Source organism: Epinephelus lanceolatus, chromosome 13, assembly GCF_041903045.1.
Source record: "Epinephelus lanceolatus isolate andai-2023 chromosome 13, ASM4190304v1, whole genome shotgun sequence".
Taxonomy (NCBI): domain Eukaryota; kingdom Metazoa; phylum Chordata; class Actinopteri; order Perciformes; family Serranidae; genus Epinephelus; species Epinephelus lanceolatus.
In genome coordinates this window covers 16,456,826-16,479,437 of record NC_135746.1, presented here as the reverse complement: position 1 = coordinate 16,479,437, position 22,612 = coordinate 16,456,826, and the positions used below count along the sequence as shown (strand labels likewise).

The 22,612-nt window shown below is 41.5% G+C and overlaps 1 protein-coding gene across 3 annotated transcripts in view; it reads left to right on the top strand.

Moving 5' to 3' along the window:
• The window catches only part of efr3bb (EFR3 homolog Bb (S. cerevisiae)), a 50,131-nt gene that overhangs the window by 23,380 nt on the left and 4,139 nt on the right, over positions 1-22,612 (top strand). For all 3 annotated transcript variants that reach the window (XM_033648126.2, XM_033648125.2, XM_033648127.2), the window contains 11 exons: positions 3,933-4,054; positions 4,408-4,557; positions 10,940-11,074; positions 14,515-14,593; positions 16,421-16,556; positions 17,157-17,318; positions 17,821-17,932; positions 18,359-18,410; positions 20,636-20,808; positions 20,931-21,006; positions 22,406-22,567. In XM_033648126.2, the coding sequence (XP_033504017.1) occupies positions 3,933-4,054; positions 4,408-4,557; positions 10,940-11,074; positions 14,515-14,593; positions 16,421-16,556; positions 17,157-17,318; positions 17,821-17,932; positions 18,359-18,410; positions 20,636-20,808; positions 20,931-21,006; positions 22,406-22,567 (1,359 nt within the window). The remainder of the gene's footprint in view (positions 1-3,932; positions 4,055-4,407; positions 4,558-10,939; positions 11,075-14,514; positions 14,594-16,420; positions 16,557-17,156; positions 17,319-17,820; positions 17,933-18,358; positions 18,411-20,635; positions 20,809-20,930; positions 21,007-22,405; positions 22,568-22,612) is intronic.

Sequence of the window (22,612 nt, the reverse complement as noted above, 5' to 3'; positions counted from 1 at the left end):
TGCAGACCATACTGGCAAAGCTCCGCAGTCATCTACACAGATTGACAAGGCACGCCAGCCTCTCACTCATACTGTGTATGTAGTCAGTCTCCCTTGCACACACTCATGGGTGTGTGTTCAAGACAAATGCAAGGCCATACACTGATCCATTCATACATACACACACACACACACACACACACACACACACACACACACACATCGGTGTTGTGTAATTAATTGTGCATCACGGTGCTGTTTACCACGATCAATAGAGGAATTCTGCAGCATGTGCTGATTTAAAGCTTTGCATCCAGTGCCTGTTGTTGAACATTGTGGAGATATTGATTAGGGTTAGTTTTGCTGTAATTGTCCAGCCCATACATGCACAACACTAAACCTCCTCACACTGTGCAAACAAATGCTGTAGCTGTAGTAGGTCTGGGTATCATATACAAATTTACAATACCAGTGCCAAGACCAGTACTCTTAAAGTGACACAGACTTCACCACACCACAAACTGTATGGGATGTAGCTGCTGCTGCTGGGGAGTGTGAGCCCCACGCCAGGGACAGTTGGTGAGAGTCCACCTGGCTGCATGCACACAGAGACAGGGCTAACTGTTAGCATCACATAGCTAACAATACCTGATATTGTTTACAGGTTTAACAACAGTTTTAAGCTGTTTTGGTGTTGGAGTGAGTTTGTTGGGACCCTTAAATGGCTCTGTGTTGGATGTTAACTTGTGTTGATTGGGCAGACATTGAATCGACTGTTTACTCTGGTAACAGCAGTAACAGAAAGTTTACTAATGAGGCAGGGAGTCAGGGTGGTCCGGGATCAGACCGCTGACACAAAAAGGATCAAATGCAAATGTGGTTTGACTGGAGAAGTTTCGATGCTAGGTGGTAATGGGTAGGGGTGGGCAATAAAACGACTATGTATGATTATCGATATATTTTTAAGCAAGATATACATTTAGACAACACCGTTTCTATCGATATAGGGTCAAGTTGTATTACATGACGTATATCTTCTCTCACATTCTCTGCACAGCTTCGCCTCACTCACTCACTCACTCACACTCACTCTCTGCTATTTGCCAGGTTAATTTATACAATGTAAAATACCATAGGCCTGTGCTAATAACATTAGCATGTTGTATTTGTTTGGAAAACGTGTTTAGTATAAGACAGTTGTTTTGTCAGTGAACCCTGTGAGTTGTAATGGAGACGAACTTTGTAATGTTACCTTTGTTGTTGTTGTTCCTGGCTTCATATGAGTAGAGGAAAAGTCTGCTAGCTGCTAGGCTAATTTATACAATGTAAAATGCCATAGGCTTGTGCTAAAAACATTAGCATGTTGTTTTTGTGGGGAAAATGTGTCCAGATAAAGACGAGTGTTTGTCTGTGAATGCTGCGAGTTAGGGATGTCCTGATCCGATATTTGGATTGGTATTGGCCGCCGATACTAGCAAAAAACGGCCATCGGCATCGGATCGGACTGCATGGAAAAATGCTGATCCAGGAACTCCGATCCAGTTTTTCACGGAATCCGCTCCAGGTTTTCCGGCCAGCCCAGCGCTCCGCTAGTCGAGCAGTCCATTCCAATGATCCGCTCCAGCTCTTATGATCAGTCCACCAGGCCAGCATGCAGATGGCAGACACACACATGGAGGGTAGGAGGAATAGTGGTCAATTTAGTTAACTGACTATTTGTTTTCTGCTCTGGTTTTTTGAGAGTGATATTTTTATTTGGTTTACACTCTTACTGTTTAAGTAAAGAGTTGCAGTGCACTGATGGCACTGTTTTGGGCACAATTAGTGAAATTGGAGCCATGGATGGACTATTGCTTGTTTAAACAGTTGTACAATATTGTGTGTGGTTTTTTGTCCCCTCTGTTGGTCCCAGGAAACAGCAGCACCAGGCTTGCACTGACACTACTAAAATAACTGAAAAGGAAAGGCTGCATTGTTTGTTAAATGCCAACAATGTCTTGTGGTGTTAATCTTTTTTTTATTTATTAGGGGAGCAAAGCACAAGTGTGTGGAGTCTTGCTGCTATTTTAATTTCATTGTTAGACATTTTAAAGATTTCTTGTGTTGATCTATTTTCTATTTATTAAGGGGCCAAAGCAGCCAAAGCAGACCAGCTATATTTTTTATTTAATGTTAATGTTCAAATTTAAAGTTTGTTTATTTAACCCTGTCAACAATGAACAGGTCAGTTTCTCATACCAACTGTTGTGGATCATTCTAACTAACCCGATCAAGTAGTTGTTCTTGTTAGAGTAATATTGCTTGATCAAACCTTTTCTAACATGACTGACAACAAAATAAGTGAATATGTATAATACGCGCTTGGATCGGATTGGTATCGGTATCAGCCAAAACTCAAGGCTGTAATATCGGTATCAGATCGGAAGTGAAAAAGCTGGATCGGGACATCCCTACTGCGAGTTATAGTGAAGCTGATTTGTGTACTTGTGTTTGAAATTGTTGCTATTAAGCCATGTTTAATGTGTGTTTAATGTGTGTTTTAGGAGTGTTTTGAATCAACTTAACTTAACAGCACTTCACAGAAACCCTGCCGCCAACTAGTGTTTTGGAGGTGTAACTGTTGTGCAGCTTCATATTTTCAAACGGGAGTAAAGTCCTTGTCTTTGCATCCTATTTTGATCACAGTCTGTTTTTATAAAACTGCTTGTGACATCTCAAATGTGGCTTTGACTTGCAACTGAAAACATGCCGCCCATTTCGTAGAAAATACCTAGATATATATAGTGTATCGCCAGTCAGCTCGAAATAACGAGATATGAATTTTTGTCCATATTACCCAGCCCTAGTTTCTGGGTTATTTCGGTGGATGCCTTGAAGGTATCAAGTAACATACCCAGCCCGAAGCTGTAACATCTTTCTTACTTAGTGTGCAGTGTATGGCTCATCTGAAGCAGACCAGTATCAGAGAGAGGTGAAAGGAGCGGATTAGAGAGTTTATCACCACAGGCCTTAAGCTCGGCCAGGTTTTCTCACACTCTGTCTCACTGACCTAAAACCTTGTACTGCAGAGCCCTTTCTAACACAAGCCAACTCCTCAACACATCACTGCCTGAGTTAGTGTTTCTGTCAGCTTGCTTTATGTGATGTGATAGAGAAGACTTAAGGCAGGGGTAGGTTTCTCTGTGTGTAGCCTCTGGTTGTTTTAGAACCTTTTCTCAAAGCTCTCGGTCAGATGGAGAGCCAGTTTCAGCAGACACGGGGTTGATACATTGATACCTGGGAGCTGCCTGTTATTACTGCTGGTAATATTGAGCAGCTTCCGGGCGTCAACTGCTGCAGCAATTTACTGCAGCAGCTGAGCAGTTGCACAGAAGTGGTTATGGGTTCACTTCATTTAATTTGCTCAAGGGTACTTCATTTAATTTAAAGAGCCACTCCAAACACTCTTTTTGTGCTCAGGAAATAGATTCATGAGGGGCTTCTTTAGATGTTCATTTTCCACATGTACTCTTTTTATCACTGTAATTTTGAACTGGGAGTTAATGTACTTTAATTACAATCTGCTGTGCTGGTAATATGTTACATAATTCTTGCTTCAGGTAGCATCCGTTCTGTCTGGGTTCTAAAGGAATCCAGTTCATAATTTATTAATTGGAGAGTGTTGTGAAGCTAAATGTCAGCATGTTTAAATGGTGACATTTTCTAGCCCAGTGGGAGAGCCCCCCTCTGCCCTGTGCTTTTCACTCTTAATGAGATGTTATGGCGCCACGGTTTGACTTTAATTTAGGAGATATTCATCGTGGGGATTTTGGCTTATTTCATTAAAGAGTTTTTAATCAAATTGAAATAAACTCTTAGAGCTTTTTAAGGAGCAGACTTATTATGGTGAATCAGTTTGAGTTTGACATGACATTTTATTTTATTTTCTCCCCTGTCTCTTCTTCACTTGTCAGTTTGTCAAGTTTGCCAACATAGAAGAGGACACACCATCGTACCATCGCAGCTATGACTTCTTTGTGTCCCGCTTCAGTGAGATGTGCCACTCTAGTTACGAGGACCCTGACATCCGCACCAAGTGAGTGGACAGATGCTTGATTGCGCTAGAGGCAGAATGATTAAATAACTGCTGTTTTTAGACTGCTGCAGGAAGTCTTTTTTTGGATTACCGCTGCTGCCCCAGACATTTTTTGAACCTTTGTTAAAAAAAAAAAAAAAAAAGAAATCCTTTATAAGTAATTTGTCCTCTGCTGAAAATAGACAGAGTGACATCTTTGAACAGTTAAATATAGCTTTGCAGAATTAAAGGGTAACAGCCAAACAAAAAAATAAGACAAAAATAAGATTTCCTAAATATAATCTTCCATTTATAGATTCAAGTACCAGTCAAACAATGTCTGATATCTGATCTTCTATTTCTGTTTCCTCAAGGATCCGCATGGCAGGTATCAAGGGCCTGCAGGGTGTGGTGAGAAAGACTGTAAATGATGAGCTGCAGGCCAACATCTGGGACCCTCAGCACATGGACAAGATTGTCCCCTCTCTGCTTTTCAACCTGCAGAGTGGAGAGCGCACAGAGAGGTGAGTGGTTAACAGGCAAAAATCGTCAAGTGATTGGATTTTGTATGTTGCGGTTTACAGGACCTATCACAAATATTTTATCTTTTTATTTCTGTATTTACAAGTATTTAATGCAAAATCCTAGTGTTTTTTAACCTACGTCCAATCCAGTTATATTTAGATAATTCAGGCATAATGCCACTTGTCCCAATCCCACTGATTTTTGAGATTACTTTGTCATTTGTCTGCATTATTTTTTCCCAACTCATGATTTCTTTTATATGGCTGATACAATCATATTTAATGTGATAATGTGGATTATGTAGTTAATGGCTGGAAGATTTTACTGACTAAAACACTGAACTGACCCTTCACTAAGCCGCTCCCTTGAACAGCCACTGTCCAATCCATCGTTAGAGACTGCAACAAGGCTCAGGAGGCCTGTCAAGCTTTCATCCTGAAATAGTACGCATATGGAACCTGTAAGTCTGACAGGAGATATCCTCAAGGTTTAGAGGGCATTTTTGTAGTTTTTGCTTTTCGGAAGCTGAAAACACAAGAGGAGAAATGTCTGATACAGACCTTTCTCATAGCTGAATCCATCAAAGATCAATAAAAAACTCCTTTGTTTGCGCCAAGATAAAATGCTAACTAACATTAGCTAGCTTAGCATGTTAGCAAATAAATACGGTTAAATATTAATTATATATTAGTTAGGTATGTTTTAAGTTAGGTAGCTGTTGGCTGTATACACTTTGAAGACATAATGTGTAACTTTTCGGGATTTAAATGTCTAAAAATAACTAGACAATGTTATATATTTTGCTGAGTGTGCATGTGTGTACTTACATTTGACAAAATGTTTCTAACAATATTACAACCCCGAAAAATCTCTGATTTTAATCAAGGATACAATCTGTGTAATTTCATCACTGTTGCAGTCACTTTTGCCTGTCAGTTGCGCCATATCCCCTTTGTGCACGATTCAGACTTGTCGTCTGCCAGAATCGTTCATAAATTGACTTTTTATCCAGTTTTAAGCCACATTTTTACAATACACTTTTTATATCTTGGTTGTTTATAACTGTATGTTTTAACCAGATGAAGGATTTTAGTCACTGGATTTTAAGCTATCAGAGAAATAAGCTGAGCAAACATTAGCAGCTACTCTGCTCCAGCCCCTGCCGTGCCAAACAGCGTTGGAAGAACACTGATTATTTATGAGGAACAGCTTTACTCAGTGTTTTCAGTGGTTTAAATCACCAGGTCCGTTTGCTTTGGAGAGAAAGAGGCCCCTGTGGACAATTGGGCTCCCAGTAAAAACTTCCTGAATAATGAACAATGAAGGAATTTGGACCGGGAGAACCTGACTGTAATGACAGCATTGTTCTGTCTTTGGTTATTGTTTTGATTGACAAACCTCTATCTGTGGAAAAATACATATTGTACATTTAAAAAAAATGGAAAAGTGGGATAATTTTATTTTGCAAGCAATGGGTAAGAGCATATATTAGATAATGAAAGGCACACGGAGTCATTACTAAACGTTAGCTTAAAATAAAACATAACATTGACTCACCCTGCGGTGCAAGAACATTTTTGTTCCTGTATATGTTTTTCTTTCATGTGAATTTTCAAGACGTCGGTCGCTTATATTTGGACTGGTGAGCTTTCCCTCGATTGTAAAGTCCTCTCCATTCACATTCACATCCAGACATTTGCTATTATAAACCTCAGAGTATCTCCTACTAAAAATGCCACATTGACATGCTGGGTGAGAAAGCTTGACAGGTTCAACAACAGTAACTGCAGGGGTGAGATAAAGGGAAGGGTCGATTGCTTTCAGTAAAAGCAAGAAAAATAAAGTGCTCACACACACACTGCCCTGACTGCAGTTTAAGGCAGGTAAATATGGCCCTGGTGTTACCATGTCATCCTCACACAGCAGTCCAGGCAGTGCCAACATGTGGTGACAAAGTTAATGACCCAAAATAAGTCAGTGTTGACCTGCTGTGGCTCTGTCACACAGCAGAGCCATTCTGTTGTAGCCCACTGGTGTTGTTTGTCTTACGCTGGGCCATATTTGTCCTGGCAGTCTGGTCCGCTATCACCCATGTCATTCATCATCATTGTCATCACTGACTGAGCCCACTGACAGCTCTGCCACCCTGATGGGCATCTGTTTGCCCACCTGCAGCAGTCAAGGACAAAGATACCAAGAGATGGGCAGAAATAGTAAAAGAAAAGTAGGAAAGAGTATGAAAAGGGGGGAAATGAGCAGGAATAGTGCAATGGGTGGTGAAAAAAAACATCACAATTGCATTGAGAGCAAGTAAGAGAGAGATGTGGAGTCTGGAGCCTCCCTCTTTTGGCAGTATTCCACATACTGAAATTCACTTTGACGTCAGTGCCGAGATCTGAAGGTTAGGGCAGCGGAGGGGGAGGGCAGCGAGAAGAACACTGGAAGATTGGTTGGAGGGAAGATAATGTGAAAGTAGTGTGATGGAAATGTGGAGGTTATTGAAAGAGAGAGAGACAGATGGACAAACAGAGACAGAGACAGACACACTCCAACAGAGAGTCACATTTCCCTCTCAGCTTCCCTTTGCTGTGTGTGTGTGATGAAGCCTGCCCCTGCTGTGCGTTCTCAGTTATTACCAGCAATAAAATCCACAGCAGTCAGTACAGTCTAATTAAACTCACAGATGGTGCATTTTTCTCTACATTAATCCCCGTGCACATGTACAAGTTCATTTAAAGATCAACCTTGGGCTCAGTTTTAGCGAAGCCTTCTGACAGTCAAGACTAATGTCTGTGAAGAGTTTATTTCTGCAGATAGTACAATCTTTCTCTGAGCCCTGTTTTGTGTGTTCGCTTGTGTTTTGTTATACTTCAAGAACAACTAGCATTATTGATTGGTTTTCATGTGGTGTGTAGGTGCCTGCAAAGGCTTTATATTCCCCAATCAATTTTCCTCTAGGCATTGCCTCAGCAGAAAATTTTAACAGAAATGGTCCTGGCTCTTTAAAGACTCAGAAACAGCCTCTGTGAATTGTTTGATAAAAGCAGATGTGAGGTCAGATTGCTGTAGCCAAGCCGGCCTTGAGATGATGATGAGGATTTCTTTTAATCCTATACTTTCGCTTGTGAGTTTCCAAACCATTAGACAAAACTGCAGTGAGATGCTGTTGAAAGAAGAGTCCGGTGGGTGTTTTAGATGCACTTTTTAATTGGATATAGGTCAGTGAAAGTGGTTTTGTAAGCATTATTGAGTTACTGCTGAACAAATGCTAAATCTTTCGGCAATAGCAGCACAGAACTCACCTGAGTTTTCCACATTTGCAGCAATAAAATGGCTTCATTTAAAGTTCCCCTCCAGACATGATTTAACGTATGTAGAAATTAGAGATGTAACCAAATCCGATCACAATATCTGGGAAACCTCAGCCATTTGTTTGTTCAAATTGATTCATATGATTATGGATGACCACAAGATAAAAATGCCCATGACTCTGATTTTACTAATCGTCATTTCATTTATGTTACGTTTTTGAAAAGTGATCAGTATTCTGTAGTCACCCCAACACAGCAGGGAGCATGCTGTGAGCTGACCAATAGTGATGTGCGAGTCAGGGTTTTTTATAAGTGACAGTTTAAGGGGCAGCTTTATGCATTATAGTGACAAAATTGTCATGACTGAGGGCTGAGACAAGGACAGAGACAGGACTGTGCTGCGGCGCTCTGCAAAGTGTGTCCCTTTGAAAGAGCAAGCAACATGGGGGGAGAGGGGTGGGAGGTGGAAGGTGGACTATTGCATGTTGTTTTTTGTAAATTAGTAATAACTAGCTTTGTCAAACAGAATCTTTCGATTTCTCTAACTTATTTTTCAGTTTCTGATTCATCAGTGCTCCCCAGTCAAAGGGGTGGTGGTGGAGTTTCAGACAGTTTGTAAAAAAAATATAGCTAAATTGATATACAGAGAGAGAGAGGGAGAGACGTCATCGGTTTGATGCTTTAAAAGCACAACAGTTGTATTGCCAATGAATGATAGGTTAGGACAATCAATATTTGCCCAAGTTAATGTGACTTCCTGTAATTACCCCGTTCATTTCCTGTTTTCTATCTGAACACAGATACATAGACAGATAATTTTGTTGGTCGAACAGATACAGATAATGACGTCTGGGTACACCTTTAGTAAAATTACACTGATGTAAAAGAGCAGTGTGCATCAAGATGGCTAGCCTTTGCGTTAAAGGAAACATCAGGGAGATTCAGCCATACATGTTTGAGCTTCAGTCAGAACCAGAATCAGACGTGGAGTCTGTTGTGCACCAAAATCAGTGATGAGCAGACGTATCACAGGAGTAAGTGTAGTTAGCATCTTTTACACTGTGGCTGACGCTGTGTTGGTATTTGTGACATGTACAATAATATCCACTATGATGAGGTTTTTGGTAGATGGTGGAAGGAAGCTTCAGGGTCCAGTTTATGTCCAACTTTACCATGTTTTCTGTCATGTGTGTTTTTATGTGCCAATGCTAAATCTCGTTGTCTGTACTGACAAGTCCGCTTTGTGCTGGAGGTTCCAGGTTTCTTTGCTGGTTCTTTGGGGTGTTAATCACCAGTTTCATCATGATACAATATTATATAGATTCTTTGGACAACGATACAATATTTGCCGATATTACAAAGTCTGCCACGATACAATTTCGATTTGATGCGATTTAGGGGCCTGCAGTCGATATGAAAGGACATCATCTGCACATTTAACACAATCAGTTACAGAAGAAGTGCCATACGTATCTTTTTTGTTTTGGGCCATTAAGGATTAAAACAACACATAAATGATGTAAATAACTGTAACTGTTTCAGTGCAGTAAAGTTTATTTTAAACTGACTCCACTAACGCACATAAAACAGCACATGGGAGAAGTTAAGCCTCAGGGCTTTCTGCCAGAAAGACCCTACTGAGAGAAATGTTTTCATTTTAACCCAAACCATCATCTGTTTCAGGTCTATCTGGTGTAAAGCCTTGACTTAAACACCTTCACATTGCATAAATTAGCCTAGCAGCTAGCAGACTTTTTTCCTCTACTGTAATAAATTGCATAATATTATTTTTCTTACTCACTGTTGGTTTAAGTCATGTCCTGAATGAAGAGCTCGGTTGAATTTCAGCTGAACATTGTTGAAACAGAGCAGCTAATGTTGCTGTAGTGAGCAGTTAGCAGGATGAGATGCCCCACCAGGCAGCTAATGTTGCGTAAACCATGTGCTCTGTTTGTTGACCTATATTTTCTCCAAAATCCCAAATATTTCCACACTGCCGATTTATTCCTTAACAAACAACGTTATCCTCATTGTCTTTCTCTGGCTGCTTGCTGTCTGCGTGCCCCTGTTTGACAGTGACACAGACTTTCAAAATAAAAGCATATCCTAAAGATGATGATATGGATCGATGTTTTCACTTTGCATTCATGACAGGTGGATCGTTGATCATTTAATCAATATATCGATTCAGATCTATGGATCGTTACACCCCTTCTGGTTCTGTGCCGAAGCCTGTTCCCCTGTATTAGTGATGTTCCAAATCTAGCTTGCTAAGTGTACTTTTGAATCTCAGATTTTAGGGAAGTACACAGACATCGCCCCCTTCAGGAGAGGAATGTGAAAACTCCTCTCTTCTGACAAACTTTGCGCAGATACAAGGCAGTATAGTCATGGTCAGACAATTTAGGAGTCGTAAGATGGAGGAGGAGTGGAGGGAGATTTAGGAATTTGCCTCAGATTTCTTGCTTTTGCTGTTTCCCATTCAAATTCAATTTTTTTGGAGGATTTAAATGAAGTTAGAGGAGCTTCTGAGAGGCAGGCAGTCACATTTCCTCCACATCAGCACCAGGCAAGATGAAAGAGTGAGGCTGTTAATAAATAATGTCATCATTGGTGGACCGCCCGAGGCAAGTCATGACTAAGATGGAGTTATAGTGGAGATTTTAACTATGCATGAGAACAAAGACAGGCCGGACCTGATGTTAGTGCCCACACACACTTGCACACATACACAAACTTAGACACAAACACGTCCCCCCTGGTCATAACAAATTTGCCATACACAAATGGGTACACACACGACGGCTAACACAGTCTCTTAATTTTCACTGCAGAGGGAAAAGTCACCTCAGGAGGGAGAGCTGCAGTGACACAGCAGCCCAGAGAGTGTTTTGTGAAAGAAATTGAGCCTTTGTGGGAATGTTTGTGCTGTTGAGTCAAATTGATTTCAAACTCTTTTCTCTGGTCGCTCTCGCCCTCTCTTCCCCCTCCCGACTCCACTTCCCCTCCCTGCTCTTTCCCCTCCTCTCTCCCTCTTTTCTGCTTTCTCACCTGCATTGCTCCCTACCAGCCGCTCCCCCTCTCCGCTGCAGGCGTCGGAGAAGGAGAAGGAAAGCCCGGTGGAGCTGACGGAGCGCTGCTTCAGGGAGCTGCTGGGACGAGCCGCCTATGGCAACATCAAGAACGCCGTCACGCCCGTGCTGATGTAAGACAGCTCCACGAACTCTTCTATTGTCTTTTTGTGATTCATTCCTTCATGTGTTTGTTGTGTTTTGACGCATAGACTAAACCTGGAGGAGAGATGCATCTTAAGGCTATGTTGCGGCATTCTTATCTGTGCACTGATTGGCATGAGGGGGTGCAACAAGGTCAGCGCAAGGTTACATAGTAGTTTCGGAGTAGATGTGAGTGCGTGGTTTGCAGATGGGATTTTGTAAATTGCATATTTTTTGTTGAGGTCTGTAATGTATTTACAGTAACAGTTGCTTCCTGGTAAGACATTGCAGATTTCTTGCCTATTCACAGCTTCATCGTGCTTTTAAGGTCATCTTCTGTGATGTCTTCATTTCACTCTGTATGTCTCCGAGCCTGTTCTTCTGTGATTAATGTTTTCTTTATAGTTGTCTGTCTGTCTATCCGTCTTATCTTTCCTCTGTCTCGGTTTTATTTGAATCAGTTCAGCCGTTCTGTTCTTCCTGGAATCTTGTTTTCATCTGTCGCAGCCGTTCCCTGGATTTCTCTGAGCCCCAGAAATTAATGCCTGTTCCTTTTCGTGTTGACTTTGCTTTTAATTCTTCGTCTTTTGTACATTCACCTTTTCTTTGCCCCTCTTGGCTTCCTTACCTGCATCTCAGCGAGTATTTATAATCCGTCCTGCTTTATATTTCACAGAAGCTGTTGGTGGTGTGAGGACACAGGCTGATCATAAGCTTTAATTTTACACTAAAAGTTAAATGAGTTCAGAGGAATACTGTAAATAGATACGTCAACCATTATGTATACCTGCATCATGGGCTTGCAGGAATACAGCTAGATAATACATCTTATAATGACACAGCCAAATTTTAGTTTGGATTCAAGCTCATATACACAGCAACATGAAAAAACAGCAAAAACACAAAAACTCCAAGCCAGTAATTATTTTATTCATTTTTTTTGTACTCCAGAAACCAGCTGCAGCTCTGTGTACCATTTTCTTGAGCATTTATATACTTAATTTATATTTATTTGGAACAGTCTTAATTTATGTGATTTTACTTTTCTCTCAATTTCCCCTCAGTTCATTTCACTTTTCATGTGCCGTGTCAGTCCAGCTCTCGTCCATCAGAGATAGGGTCAAGTCTTAGATGCAACTCTGTTGTCTTTTGAAAATTGTGTTATGAGTACAGACTGTACAAAATAATGGACATAGCCACCTTGTCATCACCCATTGTTTTTTTAGAGCTAGAAGTGACCAAATTTGGATGAGAGGGTGGAGCTGCGGAGGAGCCAGTGGTGTATCTGACTCATAGACTGTAGCCATGCCTAGCAGACAGCCCATCACTCAATGCTGCCCTTAATTATGTGTGACTTTAAGCCTTAATGAAGTTTAAATGAATGAGTTCTAAAAAAATGCATCCCCCTTACAGTTGTCCTAAAAGGGGGGAATAGCTGTAGAGACCAAAACTGTTTTTGTACCAGGGTTTAAACGTGTTTATTTCTACTGTAAAGTTGGACATTTTAACATTGGGGTCTATGGGGATTGACTCTTTTCTGGTGCCAGCCTCAAGTGGCCATTTGAGGAGCTGCAGTTTTTGGCACATCAATTTGCCGCCCTGAAATTTGCCGCTTGGTCATGATGGAGAAAAGCCAACAATCAGATATTTGTAACACAATTCTCAACATTATGATGACTGTAACAAGTTTTTTTTTTAGATTATATTTATTAAGGTGAGGATTATAACAATACAAAGTAAAGATATACATCTCTTCACATGCATCCTCTTTTTCAACTTATTCCATAACACAGAACAGAACACATTCTCCGTAAAGGTTCACAGCATCACAGTTCTCCAGGGTAATCAGGTACACTTAAGAGATAATGGCATATTGAGCACATTAACCTTCATGGATATGTGTTTCGAGACCTTAGTCCATGCTAGTCTATGCAGTCCACTCTTGAGGGCCCGGGCCTAGGACTGTGCGTTATGACGTGCTGTATCATGATATGTATCGTTACCGGGTTATGAAATGACCTATATCGTGATATGAGATTTGGTCATATTGCCCAGCCCTACCCAGGCCCCATCATTTCCAATATAGTCCAGAGAAGAGCCCCAAATGTGAAAAAACTTGAACAGCTGGTCCTTGAGCCAAAAGCTTATAACTTCTAAAGGTATAAGTTCCATAGTGCTTCGAATCCAATATGAAACCGTAGGGACAGTATCTGAAATCCACTGAAGAAGAACACATCTCCTTGCACTAAAAAGGAGCATCTTAAGCAGCTTCAGTGAAGAGGAGCCAAGGTGCGGTGCTACTGACTGTATCCCTAGAATGCAAAACATGGGATCAAGAGTCATTTTTTTTCTTAAGAATAATATCAATTTCTTTACACACTTTACCCCAGAAGTCCTTAATAAGGGGGCAGTCAAAGATACAATGGAAATACGACCCCTTCAGAAATTTTACACTTATTGCATCATTTTGAAAGCGAAGGATTAAACTTGTTGCCTTTCAGTGGGTTAATCTGGAGCCTATATATAACCTTAAATTGCAACTCCCTAGCTTTGTTGGTGAATAAGCAACCTGACGAGCATGACCAGATACTGTTGCGCTTATCAATCGCAATAGCCTCTCCAAAGTCAGCTTCCCAAGAGTTTTCTAATTTGACCCACATACTCATTATTTGGGATTGACAAGGCCCAGTAAAACCCGGTGGCAAGTTTTTTGGTGTCGAAACTGTGAATAACCTTTTCTACTGCTGAGAGGGAGGATCCGTTGGGGTGTAATTTCACAGCAAAAGAGAATGATGACTGTAACAAGTTTGTGACACCAGGCTGTACGTTCCCAATGGCTTAACCCATTGGATTATTGCACAGTGAAATTTTTTTTTTATAAAAACATCTAAAATGTTGATGCGTTTAACGCATAGAGAATCATTTTATGATGGCATGGTAGCCCTCTGAATCAGAATCGACTCGTGAGGCATCCAGAGGCTTCCGCCCTATAGTCCATCCATCACTGTCTCCGTTTCTGCTTTAGATATTTATCTCACTCTGTGCCTGTCTGTCTGTACATAGGGATTCTACAGCTCGACTGTTCAGTAGTAATGATCTTGATCTTGTTTGATGGTTGTCGTGATCCTGATCGTTATCATTGACTGGGTTTTTCTTTTTGCCTCTTACATCAACGTCTTGACGACATTCAACAGTGAAAGACAGTTTAATGACTTCGTGTCTCTGTCTTTGGTCGTGTGTCCGCACGTTTTATTACATAAGTAACTCTCCGTGCTCCATCATCATAAAAAAGAAGACACATATGGAGTCTTAATATTGGGAACTATAAATATGCTCTCTTATCTCTTGCTGCTCTCCATCACTGTGGTTACTGTATTATCACATCGTCTGTATCCTCCCCATCCCTCTCCTCCTGTCTGTGTCCCCCCAGGCACTTAGATAACCACTCTCTATGGGAGGGGAAGACCTTTGCTGTGCGTTGCTTCAAAATCATCATGTACTCCATCCAGGTGAGTGATACAGTGCCTCCATATCCACAACGATCCCTTCCTCACCCCTTTTTTCTCTCTTTGACCTCAAATGGACTCCTGAAACATTTGTGTGCTTTACAGAGTGCCATGTTTTTATCATTGTAAGTGTTTTTTTACATGATTTATGGGCACAAAGTAGAAACATGGAAATGAAATGGCTCAGAAAATGAGAGATGTTTAAAGAGTCCATTTGGGCATCAACCCTTCTCCTCATAGCTGTGATTCATTTTGGGACTAAATGAAAAATGCAAGTCAGTGATGTGCTTATTCTCTGGAGCTTTTAATTCTCTAACTGGTTGAATGACTTCCTATAATTTACCAGTTTTCTAGACTTCTGTCTCTCTCTGTTTTTCCTCCATTTTTCTTGTGTTTTACGTCCGCCAAGGAGGTCATGTGTTCGGCTTGTTTTGTCTGTTTGTCAGCAGGATTACAGAAAAACCACAGACTTGATTTTCATGAAACTTGTTGGAAGGGTGTAGCATGGGCCAAAGACGGACCCATTAAACTTTTTAGGGGATCTGAATCATGTGGCAGATACATGAATTGTTTTTTTCACTTTGCAGTAAACGACATCCATAGTCTTGGCCGAGATTGCACAAGGCTCTCACCTCGGATATCACAAGCAAACATGGAGGTGGCTGAGCCAAAATGGTGGCGGCAGTAGTGCAGTGTGAACAATGACAGCAGTGCTGATGGAGCTAACACTGTTTTGAGGGGGTTAGCTCAGGTTCTGAGTGTTATGCTTCTGCCACGAGGCTGTCCCCCCACCCTCATTAGGGCTGGTGTTATCGAAGGTGCTAATTGTGCTAACAGTGCGCACAACGGCACTGCTAGTGTCCTAAATTAACTTTCTGACTCACCGCCCATGAGGACTGGAGAAAAAAATCCACTAGCCAAGCATTTTTTTACCAGCCAAAATAATGAATTGCCCTTTTTGTATCACACATACAATTGTTTCAGTACATTTTATCCAGATAATAAGGTATTATGTTGAATACAAACTTAAAGTAGAGGTCAGAGCAAAATGTTAAGCAATGTTATTTTAATATATTTACCATCTCATTACCACAGCTTCAACATGTGAATAAGTTTCCTCTGGTAAGCAGTGACGCAGTGTGTATGCACAGGGCCTTTATCGTGAGGGGTAAGAACAGAGGGAGCGAAGCTGTGATGTGCTGCTGTTGACAGTGTAGGAGGCAATAGAGAGTTTCCCGTCTTGGTTTAGACTACAGAGCCTCTGTGTTATTATTTTATTACCGTCATAAGTATGGGGGCAACTCATAACCCTCGGCTACACATCAGCCTAACGGAAGCCAGCAACAGACTGGCGGCAAGTGATATTTCAGTGGATCAGCTGATGTCCTGTATCATGAAGAGTGCCGTTAAGCTAGGAGTGCTCGAGACGATCAGCTTGCGGCACCGTTGAGATGTGCATAAAAACAAATCTGAAGTGTGTGTGTGTGTTTGTAAGAGACTGTGAAACCCTGACTCTGATAGAAGAGGAGCAGAAAAAGAAGTGCGCCCCTAAATAACAGCAAAATGCGGTCATGACTGTTAGCATTGTTTTTTATTACATGACTATTTTGGTACAAACATCTACCTGCCAGTGTTGCAGGAAGCGCGTCCGCGGTGATAAGCTAGCCAGCGGGAACATGAATAATACTTTTCTGTTACATTTATGTTCTGAATGTTGTATATTGCACCTTCAACATTGCGAGATAGGGTACCTGGCCTTGGCCTGAGCTCTCTGAGTGCCCTTCTAGCTTCAGTGTGGTTTCATTCATTCTTTCTCCCCTTCCCTTGTAGTCGCAGCACTCTCACTTGGTAATCCAGCAGCTTCTCGGTCACCTGGATGCTAACAGCAAGAATTCAGCCACAGTGCGAGCTGGTATAGTGGAAGTTTTGCTGGAGGCAGCCGCCATTGCAGCCAGCGGCTCTGTAGGTGAGAAGACTAACACACTACATACACACACTACAAGCAATGGCCAACTAGCACATACATGCTGTGCCTGTGTGAGAGGAAATAACTCTCCATACCAGGAGGCAACAGCAGTCTGTAGTTGTCAATCAAAAAGGGAAATTGGAAGACTTAGGACTGCGGATATACAGTTGGTGTTATAATAGATACATAAAACAAAGAAGCGCTTGCCCACCATTTTCACACCGCTCTCAATCACCACCTGGTCTTCAGTGGCTTCATTCCAAATGGCCATGTTGTGAAAATATTCGTGTTTTGAAATGATCAGACGAGATGAAGATGAAAAATGGGAGAGCCTCTATTGTACGCCCTCTTGGCTGTGGTCGTTTGCCTGCTTCCCTCAATTCCGTTTCTCTTCGAAAAGCCGCTGACACGGGCTAGTGCAACTATGAGGAACACACCACAAAAACTGTGGTCACAGACACTCACCACCAGCCTGATATTGACCTTGTGTGAGGGCCTTAAGGCAACAGCTGGTATTTTGTGTGCAGGATCATGTATGTCGGGCTGAACTAGTCTTTTAATTCCTTTTTTTTTTTTATTGTTTACTGTTTGTGTATGCAGGCCCCACAGTGTTGGAGGTGTTTAACACCCTGCTGCGACAGCTCCGTCTGAGCGTGGACTACGAGCTGACTGGCTCCTATGACGGCAGCACCAACATTGGCACCAAGATCATCAAAGCTCATGAGGAGAGGCAGCTGCAGGAGGCTGTCATCAGGACCATCGGTGTGTCTGTGTGTGAGCGTGTGTGTGCGGGAGGTTTTGCAAGACAGGCTGGATCAGTTGTCTGTGCTGTAGGGTTAGATCTTTGTTTCTATTTTCATATTGTGCAATCCTGGTTACTCGAGTTTGCCGATAGGTGATCCGATCATCAGGGGGCAGCAGTAGTACAGGGTTATTGTCAAAGGAAAACATGACATCATGTAATTGGGGATATTATGGGTTTTACCTTGGTGTCAAAGGTATTAATAATACCTGAGGGTATTTTCCATCCTGTCTGCAAGCTTTTTATTATTACCTTTTATTACTACTAATATTGGTGTAGGAAAAAACAATCATCCCTTCAATCGTCAATATTGTGTCTGTCTTTGTGTGTGTGTGAGAGCTTTATACAAACTAGTGTTCATCTGTTAATTTTTCTCTCCTTCCACACATACCTGTCATTTTTCTGTGCTTTAAATCCTCCTGTCATCCATCTGATGCTCATCTCTCTTTTTATCTCTTTCAGGTTCATTCGCCAACACACTACCAACATACCAGAGGTCAGAGGTCATGCTCTTCATCATGGGCAAGATCCCTGTCCCTGGGATTCACCCAACTCTGCCATCCACCGGCTCTGGGTTAGTAACACGTCTTTATTCACCAACATTAGTGCGTGTATGTGTTGTTGTTTTTTTTAATGCGGGGAAATGCAGGGTCACATTTAATGTCACAAATGCGCCCGAAAATAGGGTTGGTTAACAGTAGGAAGCAAAGTCTGTCTGTCAAACTCAGTGCCGACTAATTTAGGACGATGAGCACTGCTTGGACAGAAACGGACAGTATTTGTGGCTGAGATGACAAACAGTTGCAGAAATTATTGCTGCAAAATTTAGTTTGAACAGTCATACCTGCCCAAAACTACATGCTGTATGTGTTCATATAATTATCTATATTACCATATTCCAGCCTTCAGTTAAACATACTGTATAAACACTTCTGTGTAGACCTGAATGTTGGTGAATTAAAGGGTTTTAATTTGTATCCTAATCTGTTTTTATCTCCAGGCCTGAGGGCACCAGGATGATTCAGGTTATGTTACTAAAGTCCTTGGTCCAGGTACGTGTTCAGCCTTGCAGTATTATTAAATTATAATGATTAATAAGTGTGCTTCTTTACATATCTTTAAAGCATGCCTCAGTGTGTTCCCGGTGCTTTTTTGAGGCTTTTTTTTTTTCATCATATTACGAAAGTAGTTTATATAATAGTGCTTGAAGCTGTGTTTATCACAGTGCTGTAACTGTAGACAAGGAGTAAATTAAATCCAGTCAGTCAGGGAGACACTTCACTTTTCAATAGCTGCAGTCTATCAAACTTTATCTCAGCATTCTGCCCTTTAGAAAATAATTTCCCACAAACCACGTGTGTTTTGGCAGCACTGGTATGGTCTCCGAATTCTTTTACCCTCATCATTAATTTCTCTGCACAGCTTCACATTTATCTTCCCATGAGGAGTGTTTGCACAGCAAGACCTTCTTCCCGGTGGTCTTTTTTTTTTTTGTTTTTTTGTTTTCTTAACCAAGCCCTAAATATGTGCTGAATGAAAGCAACCATCCATCTGTACAGGTTGGACTAACAGGAGCGAGACACAGTGCTCACTTTAATCCAAACCAGAAGAGTATCCCTGCTTGCCCTTGAATCGCTTTACTAATTACAGCATGTAAAAGTACATAGTTACGAGGGAAAGTAATTTTTGTGTTACCTTAAAACATCTGTTTCAGTCCTCTAGCTGTATTATTTTAGTGTCACTTTGGCACATTGTGGAACAAAACAACTGTCTCATTTTATTTATGATTCATTATGATGAGAAGTAAGTAGTGGAACAATAAAACAATAGATTTTATAGGCCTGTTTAATGTGGCCTCGCTGAAATAACTTTTTTCTCAGACATTCGGCAGTGATGTTTATCATTGTACACCAAATTAAATAAAAGTGGTAAAAGTTATTCACAAAAACATGAACAGACTGAGGTTTGTTTATTTAACATTAACAGTTATTTAAATCCTGCACACGGGCTGTAACTCATCACTATGGGCCCAATTTGTCCACAATCTCAAGGTGGGAAAATTATGTTCATGTTTCAAATTCCCTGAACTGTGGGCCAGTGTGCAGTGACAGTAATGCTGATTGATTGAATGATTCAAGCCATTTATTGCGCCGCCGTGAGGTCAGTTGACTAGTGATGCGCTGGTTGACTGACGGGTCCTTCGGCACTCTGAATAAAGTTATTAGTAACTTAGAAATATTGAATGCAATAGTCCACCCTTTCTCCTCCTACCTCTGCGTCTATTTCTGTCTTGCAAAGACACACAAAAGATGTAGGAACTGAACGCCACTCACCTGAGCAGCGTATCACTACAGGTGATGTTAGATTATAACGCTGAAAAACTCCAGGAAAGAATTACTGCATTTGTCTGCTGTGATTGACTGACTGAAATAACTAGTCTATTTAAATTCCAGTAATTGTACTTTAAGATTAAGTTTATTTACTTTATTAATCCCCCTGAGGAGAAATTCAATGTTTTCACTCTTGCTTGTCAATTACACACAGGTCCGAAAGACACACACATGCACAAACAGGACCTATACATGCACAAAGTGGAGAGATGTCAGAGTGAGGGGGCTGCCCCTTGGTGAGGCGCCCTGAGCGGTTGGGGGGATTGGTACCTTGCTCAAGGGCACCTCGGCTGTGCCCAGGAGGTGAACTGGCCCCTCTCCAGCCACCAGTCCACGCTCCATATTTTGGTCCGGACGGGAACTCGAACAGGCAACCCTCCGGTTCCCGACCCAAGTCCCTATGGACTGAGCTACTTGCCTGTTTATTTGAAAACAAAAAAATCTAGTTAAAGCCAAAAGTACTGGATTTACAGTAACTCCCAGCGCTGCCCATCACTAAACCTAATACTGTCTTTTTACTTTATACTTGCACTTACCTATGGGCAAAATGTAGATCAACCTAACTCAGTCTAATAATCATATTCCTGCATAAAACCTCTCCCTGACAGGACTGGAACAGGTGGACCCATATACTACTTAACTTTAGAATTACCTGCAATGCTTGAATAAGAGTCTTAAATTTGGTTAAAAAGGATCTTAAAAAAAGGTCTTAAAGCAGTAAATTTCTGTGTCCGATACCTGTAGACATCCAGCTTTGCTGACAGCTATGTTTATATACTGCTGAGCCCTCTGAATATGTCTAGAAACTATTTGTAGCTTGAATGCTATAAAGACCAAAAGCGCAACCCCACTGTTTTCAAAATGCCTTGTGATCATCAATCTCTCAGGTGACGGCAGGTTTCCAGACCACCAACATGCTGACGGCACTGCCCAGCTCTTTCCTGGAGCCGCTGCTGTCCTTCGCTCTAACAGAAGATCCAGAAGTGCGTCTGCTGGTGCTCCAGATTCTCCTCAGTCTCATCGACAGGCACGACAACAGGCCTAAGTTCGCCAACATAAGGTGTGTGGGGGTGGCTGCAGGAAAACGTATACTGTGGGGTTTTAATTATAGTGTGCTGGAGCTTTGCTTAGCTGCACCTCAGTGACAGCTTGTGTTTATCATTGTCCCCTGTCTGTATGCAGCATCATCTCCGACATCTCTGTGCTCAAACTCAAAGTGGACAAGTGTTCCAGACAGGACAACTTATTCATGAAGAAGGTACAAAACCCGTCCTCCATTTATAGTGAAGTTGTGTATCACTGGAATTCAATACTCAAGTCAATGTAGGTCCAGATGAATCTGTTTTTGCTACAGTCCGATCTGTTTCTCTCATTTTGAAAAATCAGGGACAGGGACACAATTGTCCATGGTCCACGTTTCACTGGTCCATCCCCCGTGTTGGACTACCCCTTTATATTCAGTTAATTAATTAATGTGAAGTTAATTTATAAGTTAAGAAACCTCTGTGTTCTTGAAGTGTTCTTGTAGTTGATGCAGTAAAATCCAGAAACTTTTTTCCCCATTTTCCCTTTTCACCTGCCTCTCAAAAATCAAGGTCTGATTTGGAGAATCATTACACGCCTTCTCCTCATGCACATAAAGCCCACAGTTCAGACTAAATATTTGTAACAGAACTAAACAGTTTGAGATTGTTGAAGAGAAAACTCACAGCGGTGTGAACTGGTCCGTCTGAGCTCAACGCAGGCCAGCTGATCCGTCGAGCCTGTCTCATTTCTGTTGACACGTTTGTTGGTCCTCATCCTCAAAGTGTGTCAGTGTTGGATGGATGGTAGGTCGCCCATAGTCATTAACTTATTTATCGGCGCAGGTAATTTTATTATCGTGGCATATTTATTATGAATACAGTCCATCTTAAGATCAGATAGTTTTGCATATGTTTCATCACTACTAGAAATTTAACTGTAGCAAGTATCTTCCTGTTACTGGGCCTCATTCACCAATATCTCCCATAGTTTTGTCTTAAATTTGTTCTTAATTAAAGTCCTAAGAAAAGTCTACGTCAGATTCAAGCAGTGCTCTTAAACCGCAGAATTGTTTGCACCTGTGCTCTTACAGTAATGAATCCCATTGTCCTCGTAAGCTAAAGGCGCGTGCAAGTTGATTCTAATTAATGTAGGTAAATGCCCCGTAAATCCCCATGAAAGGGCATGAGACTGCAGGGCGGTGTGCACACACAGAAACTGAAGAAGAAGATGAAGTCGAGAGAATTAAGTCAAGAATGCCCAACCGAGAATCCGAAGAGGGTTGAGCACCGAACTCCAAACATAGAGCATGATGAATGCCAACAGGTTGTCATATTTAGTAGCATCATGAGTGGATATAAATCTGTTTTTGTGGAGACGATACGCTGTCTCGTCATCTAGTCACATTGGTGTAAACTTGTAGGTTTTCAGACCATTGCAGAGCAGCGCATTGCAAGTTAGGTGCAAGTTTCAATGTCGTGTCGTTGCAAATCTCTGGTCTGAACTGGGCTTGACGAAACAAAATGTCCAATATGTTTCTAAACTTAAATCTTATACATTTTTCAGATTGAACTGTAGAATAACTAGCGCACTTAAACTCTAAGAGTAACCTCTCCTTCTTGTCCGTCTCACAGCATGGCCAGCAGCTGTACCGACACATCTACCTGAGCTGTAAGGAGCAGAGCAGCGGGTCGCAGCACTACGAGTCCCTTTTCAGTCTCTTGGGGCTCCTCAGCGTGGAGCTGGCTAACGAAGAGGTGGTGGTTGACCTCATTCGCCTAGCACTTGCCCTACAGGTACTAATGCACGTGCATTCAATCAGCTAATATGTTATAATTGCT